Source organism: Mustelus asterias, chromosome 13, assembly GCF_964213995.1.
Source record: "Mustelus asterias chromosome 13, sMusAst1.hap1.1, whole genome shotgun sequence".
Taxonomy (NCBI): domain Eukaryota; kingdom Metazoa; phylum Chordata; class Chondrichthyes; order Carcharhiniformes; family Triakidae; genus Mustelus; species Mustelus asterias.
This window is the reverse complement of record NC_135813.1, coordinates 79,153,461-79,167,080: the sequence shown is the minus strand read 5'-3', so window position 1 is coordinate 79,167,080 and position 13,620 is coordinate 79,153,461. Positions and strand designations below refer to the sequence as shown.

The following is a 13,620-nucleotide window of genomic DNA, read 5'->3' as shown; positions in this document are numbered from 1 at the left end:
AGTCATTCAGGATAATCCAGGACTGAAGTAATACAAAAATTGTATTGTTTTGACTTTTCAATCAAAGATATTAATATCAATTTAAAGCGATTTCCCTTTTACAGGTGAGTTTTCCAATTGAACACCTGGATCCATAGCGTCAAGAAGCTGCATCACCTTGAACAACTTAAGTCTTAAGGCATTTCGCAGGAGTGTTATTAAACAAAATATGACACTAAGACACATACTGAGATAAGATGACCAAAAGCTAGTTCAAAGAAGTAGGTTTTAAGGAGTGTCCTAAAGGAGGAAAGCGAGGTAGAGAGACATAGGAAAGGAATTTCAGAGTTCAGAGCTTAGATATGTGTTGCCCTTAAAGGAACAATCACCTACGGGAATTGCCCAGCCATCAATGTGAAGTGATCTAAAATCCGGGATGCTCAACAGGCCAAAATTAAATGAGTGCAGGTATTGCAAAGGGCTGTAGGAGAGAGAAGGGCGAGGACATGGAGGATTTGAAAAAAAAAATTGCAAATTTTAAGAGTTAGATGTTGCTTGACCAGGAATCAACATAGGCTAGCGAGCACAGAGATGGTAGGTAAATAGAATCTGGTGCAAGTTAAGACATGAGTAGTAGAGTTTTAGATGTCCCTTGGTTTAGGGAGAGTAGAATGTTGGTGACCAGCCATGAATGCATTGGAATAGTCAAGTCCAATGGTAACAAAGACACGAATGAGGATTTTAGAGCTGAGACAGAGGCCAAGTTAAGCGACGATAGAGGAGAAATAGGTAGTCTTAATGATGGCGCAAATGTGTGGTTGGAAGAACATCTTGGAGTCAAATATGATACCAAAGGTTGTGAACAGACTGTTTTAAGTCTTAAGAGTGTTGTGAGGGAGAGGAAGAGTTGGTAACTAGAGAACCAAGTGGGTTTTTCTTGCCCACTTGGAGTGGGCAAGAAAACCAATGGTCTCAGTCTTCCTGATATTTAATTGGAGATTATTGCTCATTCAATCTTGCATGTTGGATAAGCAGCCTGATAATTTAGCAACCACAGTGAAGGAGTCAAGAGAAGTTGTGGCGAAGTAATAACTGGGTGTTGTCAACATACATGCAAAAACAATGTACTTTCCAAATGATGCCCGAGAAGCAGGATGGCGTTGAGAAAGGGGGCAAGGATAGATCCTTGGAGACCATGGAAGTGATGGTGCAGGAGCAGAAAGATAAACCTTTGCAACTTATACACTGAATACAATGAAAATGGAACTAAGTGAAAACAATCCCAACCAGTTGGATGACAGTGAAGAAACATTGGAAGATGGTGTAGTCGACCAAATCAAAAGCTACAGACTTGAGAGAAGTATAAGGAGGGATGATTTATCTTCGTCAGTCACATGGGATATAATTTATGACTTTGATGAGAGCCATTTGGTATACTGCCAGAGGTGGAGACCTGATTACAGATTCAAATGGAGTTCTGGGAAAGGTATGCAGTCTTGGAAGATGGCAACTTGGGGAGGCAGTGACATATTGGTATTGTCACTGGACTAGTAATCCAGAAACCCAAAGCAAGATCTCAGGATTTGGGTTCAAATCCCACCATGGCAGATGGTGAAATCTGAACTCAATAAATCCCTGGAATTAAAAGTCTAATGATGATCATGAAACCCTTGTCGATTGTCATAAAAATACATCTGGTTCACTAATGTCCTTTAGGGAAATTAATCTGCCATCCTTACCTGATCCACAGCAACGTGGTTGACTCTCAAATGCCCTCTGAAGTGGAGGGAAGTTAGAGATGAGCAATAAATGCTGGCCCAGCCAGCAGTGCCCACATTCCATAAATGAATTTTAAAAATGCTCAAGAACTTCAGAATACAATTTTACTACAAGATAAATCCAATCCCTTTCTGCCCACCAAGGCATCACATTTCTTCCCACAGTCACTTGGTTCAGCCACATTAGTGGCTGCAACAGGTTTTACTCAAAACCATCCATTGTAGCAGGCAAACTTAATTTAACTCCAAGCATTGTTTCCCAGGAATCAACTTGCCATTTTGTTCCCATCATAATGATATTTTTAAAAATTCACATAAACAATTAACGTGCTACCGTTACTGTTCTTAATACAACTCACCTTGATGCCCATTAATTTTCGGAATTTAACATTTTGGTCCTTGTTACCAAAATTTAGCTTTTCCCATAATTCTGCAGTCTGTGACTTATCCTTGAAGAGAAAAAAAGCACATGAAAAATCACTACATCAAACTGACTTGGAGAAAGAAAAACACAAGTCACCGGTTCAAAATAACACCTTACAGAAAGAAAGACCAAGTAGGATAGGTCGTTATAGATAAAAAAATAGTAAAATTAAATAGATAACTAGATCGTCTTGGTGCTGCTTTTAATGAGTTTGTGATTAGGAGTATTGTGTTTACAGTGATACTGTCACAGCCTAAAACAAACTGCAGTGTGCTTTGTGTTGTAACACAGCAAATTTATCGGAATAATTTATTCCAACTGATACATGGTCAAACTATTATATACTTGCATACAGATCCGAGACTTGTAATATTAACCAGTCACCATACAAAATTTGCTGCAAGAAATGCCCCGACACCATTTCCCATTTAAAAAAAAATTACAATTTGTTTGTTTGATTTTCATATGCGATTGCCGTACCTAGTTAAAATAAGTAATTTATTCTGTATTCCAAAACCTTCCTGTAGAACCACTAGCATTTACAGCACAGAAAGAGGCTAACACTAATCTCAATGTCCAGTTATCTACCCATATCTTTGAGTCATTCTCCATTTCAAATATTTATCTAACTTCCCCTTAAAAACAAAGATTGCTACCTCAACCATTCCTGGTAGCAGAACATACCATCTTTCTACGTAAATAGATTTCTCATAAACCCTCTCCTTACTCTGTGATAATTTTAAATTGCTAATTTTGAAATATGTCAGAGAACTGGATTTGTTGACATGGGCATAATTTCAGAGTTTGCAAGTAACACAAAACTCAAATGTAGTCAACAATAAGGTGGATAGTGACTAATTTATGGAGTACACAGACTGGCAAAATGGCCAGACATGAGGCAGGTCTGATTAAATGTGCTTCATTGTGACAGGAAAACAGAGGCGGGGAAATATAAATTAACAGAGGGACCTGAAATGTATGTGAACAAATTTTTAAAGATGGCAGCATTGTTTAAAAAGCATTGAGCATATTGGGCTTTATAAACAGTGGCTTAAAGTTGAAAATCAAGGACGTTTTACTAAAACTTTAGAAATCATTGGTTATATTCCAGCTGTAATAAGGTGTCCAATTCTAGACACACTTTAGAAAGGATGCTAAGGCCTTGGAGAGGATGCAGAAAAGATTTAATGGAATGGTAATAGAGATGTGGGACTTCAATTACATGGCAAGACTGGAAAAGCAGGTGTGTCATTTCCAAGAGCAAAGAAGATAATGTGATTTTAAAAAGTGTTCAAATCATAAAGGTTTTGATAGAGTAAACTCTCCAGACACAGAAAGGTTGACAACCAGAAGACAGTTTTACAGGGACTGGCATTATTTGAAATTTAAACCAGGCAGCTTGATTCTGTTTTATCAAGGTAATGCCCTGAGGAATGAACCAGCAAATGGTTATCACTTATTTTCTTTAGCTGAAAGAGGTGCAATGTGTGTATGTTCTTTCTGTCTGCACAAAAATAGGGTCCTGTGCCTTAATATATATCAAACAGCATGTCCCTTCCATTGTTTGCAAAGGGCAAGGTATAGACCATACCCAACCAGCCTGTGCTTACAAAACTTAAAACACATCAGATGTGATTCTGCGATTGAACAACATTGGCTAAATAATCCTCAGTGTGCTAAAAATTACACTGATGACTAATTTAAGATTGTCAGTTGGGCTCACAGTATAGCGTATGTCTGGACCCTGCTCTTTGCAGGCAGAAAGAACATGTACACATATTACACCTGTTTCAACTAAACAAAATAAGCAACAGCCATTCACTGGTTCATTCCTCAAGGCAATGTTTTAATCAATCAGCATCAAGTTGCCTGGTTTAGGTTTGGCAGTTAACTGTTAGTTGCCATGAACTGGTACATTTTCCACGACAACACCTCGACTAATCAGTCCACTTCCTAGCCAATCAGCACTTTCTTCACATCCACTATAAAGTTGTTGTTTCCCCTGACAGTGGTATTTTTGTGATTGTCCTGTTGAGTGCAAGACTAAAAGCTTTGACAATGTCTCTTTTCAGCAATACTTAAAATTAAAATTTGATAATTAAAAAACTATAGTCTCAAGTGTAGAAGAATGAGAGGTGATCTCATTGAAGAATACAAAATTCTTACAGGGCTCAACGGGATAGGTGCAGGAAATAAAAAATAAAGTGCTGGAAAAACTTACTAGGTCTGGCAGCAACGGTGGAGAAAGAAATAGTTAATGTTTTGAGTCCAACACAACTCTTCTGTTTCTCTCATACAGATGCTGCCAGACCTGCTGAGATTTTCCAGCATTTTGTTTTATTTCAAATTTCCAAAATCCACAGTATTTTGTTTTTATTTCAAACACAGGATACATGTGAAAACAATGTACTTGGGTCTCCAGAACCAGGAGACAGTCTCAGAATAAGAGGTACGTCATTTAAGAATGCGATGAGAAGTTATTTCTTCACTCAGGATCTTTGAAATTGTCATTGAGTATATTCAAGACAGAGACTGATAGATCTCTAGATATTTAAGATATCAAGGGTTAAGGGATAGTGCAGGAAAATGGCATTAAGGTAGAAAATCACCCATAATCGAGCTGAATGGTGGAGCAAGCTTGAGGGGCTGAACTGGTTACATTTTTCTTCCTTACTTTAAAGTTGATTTTTATGCTCATGCTGTCATTAGTGCAGCACCATTTTCAGCATATTTACAAAGTAACATTTTCCAATTCTGGTGAAAGGTCATCGGTCTGAAACGCAACTCCGTTTTGTGCTGACCTGCAATTTTTCTGGCATTTTGTTTATACTTCAAATGGACTTTTATTGTTTCTCAACTTATCTAACTATTTGTCGCAGTACTCTGCATTGTAAAAAATACACATCATCATTGATCAACTCTTTCTCGGAAACTGATTTTCGTGCAAGGCTACTAAAGAAGCAAACAACCACTAGATTTTACTTCTAGAATTGAATAGTTGGGAAGTTATGCTGAATCTGTATTGTACCTTGGTCAGACTAAATTTAAGATGCAGTTCAGGTTCATGGGATGGAGGCATGGGAGACGATGCGAAGATGATTGACAAGGATCATACCAGAAATGGGTGGGTATATATCAGGAAAGGATTGACAGATTGTGTTTCTTTTTTCTTGAAAATGAAGTTTAAGGAATGACTTTACAGAAGTCTTTAAAAGTATGAAAGGTTTGATAGTGTGGATACAGAGCAAATATTTCCTTTTGTGGGGAAGAGCATAACTAGAGGCCACTAATATAAGACTGTCAATAAGAAATCTAATGTGGAATTTAGAAGAAATTTCCTGACGCAAGGGGCAGTAAGAATGCAGAACTTACTACCACTGGGAGCAGTTGAAGCGTGTCATATAGATGCATTAGAGGGAAGCTAGACAAATATTTGAGGGAGATGGTACAATGACAGACTGAGAGAAAAGATGGGAGGAAACTCAAGTGGAGCATAAACACCAGCAAGGACCGATTGGGTTGAATGGATTGTTTCTATGCCTCATATACTATTTAATCATACGTAACCCATTTACACAGAAGGCTAGCTTTTGTGAATGTGAGCAAATCATGATTTCTGAAAAACAAATTGTCATAGAAATCATAGAAACCCTACAGTGCAGAAACAGGCCATTCGGCCCATCGAGTCTGCACCGACCACAATCCCACCCAGGCCCTACTCCCATATCCCTACACATTTTACTCGCTAATCCCTCTAACCCACGCATCTCAGGACACTAAGGGGCAATTTTAACATGGCCAATCAACCTAACCCGCACATCTTTGGACTGTGGGAGGAAACCGGAGCACCCGGAGGAAACCCACGCAGACACGAGAAGAATGTGCAAACTCCACACAGACAGTGACCCAAGCCGGGAATCGAACCCAGGTCCCTGGAGCTGTGAAGCAGCAGTGCTAACCACTGTGCTACCGTGCCGCCCTAATTGTGTGGAGCTTTATTTCTACTTGAATTCACCTGACAGATTTAGGCAGGAATGTAAAATTACTGGGATACACCTGGCTATAAGCAAAATACTGCAGATGCTTGAATCTGAAACAAAAACAGAAAATGCTGGAAAATCTCAGCAGGTCTGACAGCATCTGTGGAGAGAGAATAGAGCCAATGTTTCAAGTCAGGATGACCCTTCATCAGAGCGGTTACCCATCTGGCATCCAGAAATATAACAATTGCATAACACTTGTCTTAACCTTCATCAAACTTTTTGTTCCAACCCTCAATTTGCTGATACATTATGCCCACAACTGCTCCCTAACCATCCTATGTGTACAGCAGTTAAATTTAGAATCCTTTTACCCGCTATTGTGCTGTAGAATCAGTGACTTTGTGAAATATGTTGATGTTTATCAGTGCCATTCAAGAAGTTGAATGTTTCTATTTTTTGAATGATTGATGAAGGAAAGTGGTTGATGTTGTCTACATGGACTTCAGTAAGGCATTTGACAAGGTTCCTCATGGCAGGCTGGTAGGAAAGGTAAAGTCTCATGGGATCTGGGGTGTGCTGGCTAGATGGATACAGAACTGGCTTTCTCATAGAAGACAGAGTAGTGGTGGAAGGATGCTTTTCAGAATGGAAATCAGCAACTTGTAGTGTTCCACAGGGATCAGTGCTGGGGTTGCAGACAGTGACAGGGATTGTCAAAAGTATACAGCAGGATATAGATAAGATTGCAGACTTGGGCAGAGAAATGGCAGATGAAGTTTAATCCAGACAAATGCAAAGTGATGTATTTTGGAAGATCAAATTCAAGTGTGAATTATACAGTAAATGGCAGAACCCTTAAGAGCACTGACATAGAGAAATCTGGGTGTACAAGTCCACAGATCCCTGAAAGTGGCAATACAGGTGGATAAGGTGGCCAAAAACGCTGACAGCATACCGGGACATCAAGTATAAAAGTTGACAAGTTATGTTATAGCTGTATAAAACTTTAGTTAGGCTGTGTTTGGAATATTGCATGCAGTTCTGGTCGCCACACTACCAGAACGACGTGGATGCATTGGAGAGGGTGCAAAGAAGATTTACCAGGATGTTGCCTGGTCTGGGGGGTTTTAGGTATGAAGAGAGGTTGGAAAAACTCAAGATTGTTTTCACTAAAAAGACAGAGGATGAGGGATAGCCTGATTGAAGTCTATAAGATTGTAAGAGGCATAGATAGGGTGGATAGTCAGAGGCTTTTCCCCAAAGTAAAGGGTAGACTAAAAGAAGGCACAGGTTTAAGGTGGGAGGTGACAAATTTAGGGGAGACGTGCAGGGAAGGTTTTTCACATTGAGGGTGGTGGAAGCAAGCACATTAGCAACTTTCAAGGTGCATCTTGCTAGACACATGAATGGGAGACGAACAGAGGGATAGAAACCACGTATCGGTGCAGGCTTAGAGGGCTGAAGGACCTGTTCCTGTGCTGTACAGTTCTGTATCTGAGCCTTCTCTTCACCTGTATAAATATTATTTCTCAGCTCTTGCATCCTCTTCTCACAGATGGAATTAGTCACCTCAGTTATTATTTGATCAGCTATTACCTGTTGTTTAGTTTCATTCAATTTTATTACCACTTGCAAACTTAAGTTTTGTTTATTTTTATTTCTAAGACATTGATCCTCCCCAGCAAGAGAACCCAATTAAAAATTAAATCTGCTTTGAACAGAATTTGTGTTTTGTTCACTAAGAATAAATTATCTGCTAATTCAGGATTAATTCTAATTCAGGATTAAACTTCACAGAAGATGAAGGGAAAAAAAATTACTGGAATGACAAACCCCCCCCCCCAATATATACAGGGCAAAAATAATAAAAAGGATGGATAATCTTCCCTCAGACAGTAAAGAAATGGTAATAGCAGATTTCTGGGAACAAGGAAGTAATTTATCGAGCTAGGTGAATTATGAAAGTAGGCACAAAAGTTGAGAGGATGGGTAAAGAATAGAAAACCTGAAAAAGCATGTGCGCATAAAAACAAAGAACAAAACAGCACAGGAACAGGCCCTTCGGCCCTCCAAGCCCGTGCCGCTCCCTGGTCCAAACTAGACCATTCTTTTGTATCCCTCCATTCCCACTCCGTTCATATGGCTGTCTAGATAAGTCTTAAACGTTCCCAGTGTGTCCGCCTCCACCACCTTGCCTGGCAGCGCATTCCAGGCCCCCACCACCCTCTGTGTAAAATATGTCCTTCTGATATCTGTGTTAAACCTCCCCCCCTTCACCTTGAACCTATGACCCCTTGTGAACGTCACCACCGACCTGGGGAAAAGCTTCCCACCGTTCACCCTATCTATGCCTTTCATAATTTTATACACCTCTATTAAGTCTCCCCTCATCCTCCATCTTTCCAGAGAGAACAACCACAGTTTACCCAATCTCTCCTCATAACTAAGCCCCTCCATACCAGGCAACATCCTGGTAAACCTCCTCTGTACTCTCTCCAAAGCCTCCACGTCTTTCTGGTAGTGTGGCGACCAGAACTGGACGCAGTATTCCAAATGCGGCCGAACCAACGTTCTATACATCTGCAACATCAGACTCCAACTTTTATACTCTATGCCCTGTCCTATAAAGGTAAGCATGCCATATACCTTCTTCACCACCTTCTCCACCTGTGACGTCACCTTCAAGGATCTGTGGACTTGCACACCCAGGTCCCTCTGCGTACCTACACCCTTTATGGTTCTGCCATTTATCGTATAGCTCCTCCCTACATTATTTCTACCAAAATGCATCACTTCGCATTTATCAGGATTGAACTCCATCTGCTATTTCTTTGCCCAAATTTCCAGCCTATCTATATCCTTCTGTAGCCTCTGACAATGGTCCTCACTATCTGCAAGTCCTGCCAATTTTGTGTCGTCCGCAAACTTACTGATCACCCCAGTTACACCTTCTTCCAGATCGTTTATATAAATCACAAACAGCAGAGGTCCCAATACAGAGCCCTGCAGAACACCACTAGTCACAGGCCTCCAGCCGGAAAAAGACCCTTCCACTACCACCCTCTGTCTTCTGTGACCAAGCCAGTTCTCCACCCATCTAGCCACCTCCCCCTTTATCCCATGAGATCCAACCTTTTGCACCAGCCTACCATGAGGGACTTTGTCAAACGCTTTACTAAAGTCCATATAGACGACATCCACGGCCCTTCCCTCGTCAACCATTCTAGTCACTTCTTCAAAAAGCTCCACCAGGTTAGTGAGGCATGACCTCCCTCTCACAAAACCATGCTGACTATCGTTAATGAGTTTATTCCTTTCTAAATGCGCATACATCCTATCTCTAAGAATCTTCTCCAACAACTTGCGATCATAATTCTATCTCCTTCACGATAGCATTGGAAAGAGATAGGGTCAGGCAGGCTAGGAAAGTGTTTCTCTGGAGTAAAGGGAAATACAGTGTCATCAGGGAGGAAATTAGACGGGTAAATTGGAAGGAGGCATTCTTGGGGAAAAGTACCGAAGGAAAGTGGAGGATTTTCAAGGAATGTTTGTCTGGAGCTCTGCATGACAACGTTCCGATGAGACAGGGGGGTGTTGGTAGGGTACGGGAACCGTGGTGCACGAAGGTTGTGATGAACCTGGTGAATAAGAAAAGAGAGGCGTACAGAAGGTTCAGAGAGCTAGGAGGTGTTAAGGATTTAGAGGAGTATACGCGATGTAGGAAGGAGCTTAAGAAGGAAATTAGGAGAGCGAGAAGGGGTCATGAGAAGACCTTGGCGGGTAAGATTAAGGAGAATCCCAAGGCTTTCTACAAATATGTCAAGAGTAAAAGGATGAGATGTGAAGGCATAGGACCCTTAAAAGGTGAAGGGGGAAAAGTTTGTGCGGAACCGTTAGAAATGGCGGAGCTGCTTAATGAATACTTTACCTCGGTATTCACGGTGGAAAGGGATCTGGGTGGTTGTACTGCTGGATTGCGGAGGACAGAAAGGATCGAGCATGTGGACATAAAGAAAGAGGATGTGTTGGAACTATTGAATGGCATCAAGGTTGGTAAGTCGCCGGGACCGGATGGGATGTACCCCAGGTTACTGTGGGAGGCGAGGGAGGAGATTGCGGAGCCTTTGGCGATGATCTTTGCATCGTCGATGGAGACGGGAGAGGTTCCGGAGGATTGGAGGATTGCGGATGTGGTCCCTATATTCAAGAAAGGGAACAGGGACAGCCCGGGAAATTACCGACCGGTGAGTCTAACCTCAGTGGTTGGTAAGTTGATGGAGAGGATCCTGAGAGACAGGATTTATGATCATCTAGAGAAGTTTAGTATGATCAAAAGTAGTCAGCACGGCTTTGTCAGGGGCAGGTCGTGCCTTACGAGCCTGGTTGAGTTCTTTGAAAATGTGACCAAGCACATTGACGAAGGAAGAGCGGTGGATGTGGTCTATATGGACTTCAGCAAAGCGTTCGATAAGGTCCCCCATGCAAGACTTCTTGAGAAAGTGAGAGGGCATGGGATCCAAGGGGCTGTTGCCTTGTGGATCCAGAACTGGCTTGCCTGCAGAAGGCAGAGAGTGACTGTGGAGGGGTCTTTCTCTGCATGGAGGTCAGTGACCAGTGGAGTGCCCCAGGGATCTGTTCTGGGACCCTTGCTGTTTGTCATTTTCATAAATGACCTGGATGAGGAAGTGGAGGGATGGGTTGGTAAGTTTGCTGACGACACCAAGGTAGGTGGTGTTGTGGATAGTTTGGAGGGATGTCAGAAGTTGCAGCGAGACATAGATAGAATGCAAGACTGGGCGGAGAAGTGGCAGATGGACTTCAACCCGGATAAGTGTGTAGTGATCCATTTTGGCAGATCCAATGGGATGGAGCAGCAGTATAAAATGAAGGGTACCATTCTTAGCAGTGTAGAGGATCAGAAGGACCTTGGGGTCCGGGTCCATAGGACTCTTAAATCGGCCTCGCAGGTGGAGGATGCGGTCAAGAAGGCGTATGGCGTACTAGCCTTCATTAATCGAGGGATTGAGTTTAGGAGTCGGGAGATAATGCTGCAGCTTTATAGGACCCTGGTTAGACCCCACTTGGAGTACTGCGCGCAGTTCTGGTCACCTCATTACAGGAAAGATGTTGAAGCCATTGAAAGGGTGCAGAGGAGATTTACAAGGATGTTGCCTGGATTGGGGGGCATGCCTTATGAGGATAGGTTGAGGGAGCTTGGTCTCTTCTCCCTGGAGAGACGAAGGATGAGAGGTGACCTGATAGAGGTTTACAAGATGTTGAGGGGTCTGGATAGGGTGGACTCTCAGAGGCTATTTCCAAGGGCTGAAATGGTTGCTACGAGAGGACACAGGTTTAAGGTGCTGGGGGGTAGGTACAGGGGGGATGTCAGGGGTAAGTTTTTCACTCAGAGGGTGGTGGGTGAGTGGAATCGGCTGACGTCGGTGGTGGTGGAGGCAAACTCGTTGGGGTCTTTTAAGAGACTTCTGGATGAGTACATGGGATTTAATGGGATTGAGGGCTATAGATAGGCCTAGAGGTGGGGATGTGATCGGCGCAACTTGTGGGCCGAAGGGCCTGTTTGTGCTGTGGCTTTCTATGTTCTATGTTCTAACTTCCCCACCACGGACGTCAAGCTCACTGGCCTATAATTACCCGGGTTATCCTTCCTACCCTTCTTAAATAACGGGACCACATTAGCTATCCTCCAATCCTCTGGGACCTCACCTGTGTCCAGTGACGAGACAAAGATTTGCGTCAGAGGCCCAGCGATTTCATCTCTCGTCTCCCTGAGCAGCCTTGGATAGATTCCATCAGGCCCTGGGGATTTGTCAGTCTTTATATTCTCTAACAAACCTAACACTTCCTCCCTTGTAATGGAGATTTTCTCCAACGGTTCAACACTCCCCTCCGAGACACTCCCAGTCAACACATCCCTCTCCTTTGTAAAACATACAAAATATTTGTATCAAAGTCTGATAAAGCACAAAGCCATATAGCACACTGCAGCACTGATGTACTCAGTAGAACTTATATCCAAACTCACCCCTTCCTTCTTGTTCTGCCAGAGGAGTTTACGTTTCTTCTCTTGCTCGGCAAACTTCATTGGGTTGACGGCAGTTGGGTTGTAGTAACTAGGCACAGCTATACCAGTTTCAGCCAGTGCCTTAGCTTGGAGTGCTGCCATTTGTGCAGCCATTGCAATCTGAGGTGTAACTTGAGTACCAGATGCCAGGAGAGCAGCAACATTGAGAACCGATCCACTACTAACTGTTAAGAATATCAGAAATATCAGAAATATAATTATGCATATTTATTCAGACAAATTCAACTCTGAACAGCTTAAATACCTGCATACATCAAGTAAAGTTAACTGAGTATGTTTAAGAGGGGTAGTCAGAGTGACTGTTCCTGAGTTCAAGGCAGCATTTGACAACTGTGTAGCACCAATCTGAGTAAAAAGTGAAACTCTCCATTAGCTGGAGTCACACCGTATGCAATAGATGATGACGGTTGCTGGGGACTAATTATCTCAAGTCCCAGACCATTGTTGAAAGGGTTTATCTTAACAATGTCCATCACCACACTATCTTCTTCAGCTGCTTCATCAATTACCCTCCCCATCACAAGATTAGAAGTGATATTTGCTGGTGATTTCACAAATAACATATGAACAGGAGTAGGCCATTCAGACTATCATGCCTGCTCCACCATTCAGTACAATCATGGCTGATCGGACATTTCAATGCCTTTTACCTACATTATCCCCATAATCCTTTCCATTGTTGTTAATCAGAAATAAATCCAATTTCTACCTTAAACATGCTCAATGATCGAGCTTCCACTGTCCTCAGAGATAGAGGATTCCAAAGATTTACAACCCTGTTTAAAGAAATTTCTCTTCGTCCCGGTCCTAAGTGGCTTCCCCTTATTTTAAAATTGTCACTCCTGGCGCTAAACTGCCCATCAAGGGAAACATCTGACCTGCATCTACCCTATCTACTCCTTTAAATATTTTGTAGGTTTCAATGAGATCACCTCTCATTCTTCAAAACTTTGGAGAATACAGACCCAGTGTGTCCAATCTCTCTTCATCACAAAGTCCCGCCGGAACAAGTCAGGTGAACCTTTTTGCACTCCCTCTATGGCAATAATACTCCTTCTGAGGTAAGGGGGGCAAAACTGCACACAGTACTCCAGATGTGGTTCAACTCCATTCATAACTTTGCACATAAAGAGGCAATCCATTGTAGGCCAGATCTGGGCTTGGACTAATAAGTGGCGGATGCCATTCACACTTGAAAAATGGTAATTATTGTCCTGAACCCCAATCGTCAACTTCCAAAGCAGGTCATTACTTCTCAGTAACTGAACTCTCCCAGCCATACAAATGTCTTGTCTAATAGAGTAGCCAGAGATTGGGTCACCTCCTGACTCCTCTAACCCTATCTACCAGCTA

General features: G+C 42.2%; 1 protein-coding gene across 1 annotated transcript in view; it reads right to left on the bottom strand.

Moving 5' to 3' along the window:
• The window catches only part of rsrc2 (arginine/serine-rich coiled-coil 2), a 40,000-nt gene that overhangs the window by 1,686 nt on the left and 24,694 nt on the right, over nucleotides 1-13,620 (bottom strand). The window contains exons 9-10 of the mRNA XM_078227057.1: nucleotides 12,208-12,431; nucleotides 2,117-2,206 (exon numbers count right to left, since the gene is read on the bottom strand). Of these exons, the coding sequence (XP_078083183.1) occupies nucleotides 2,117-2,206; nucleotides 12,208-12,431 (314 nt within the window). The remainder of the gene's footprint in view (nucleotides 1-2,116; nucleotides 2,207-12,207; nucleotides 12,432-13,620) is intronic.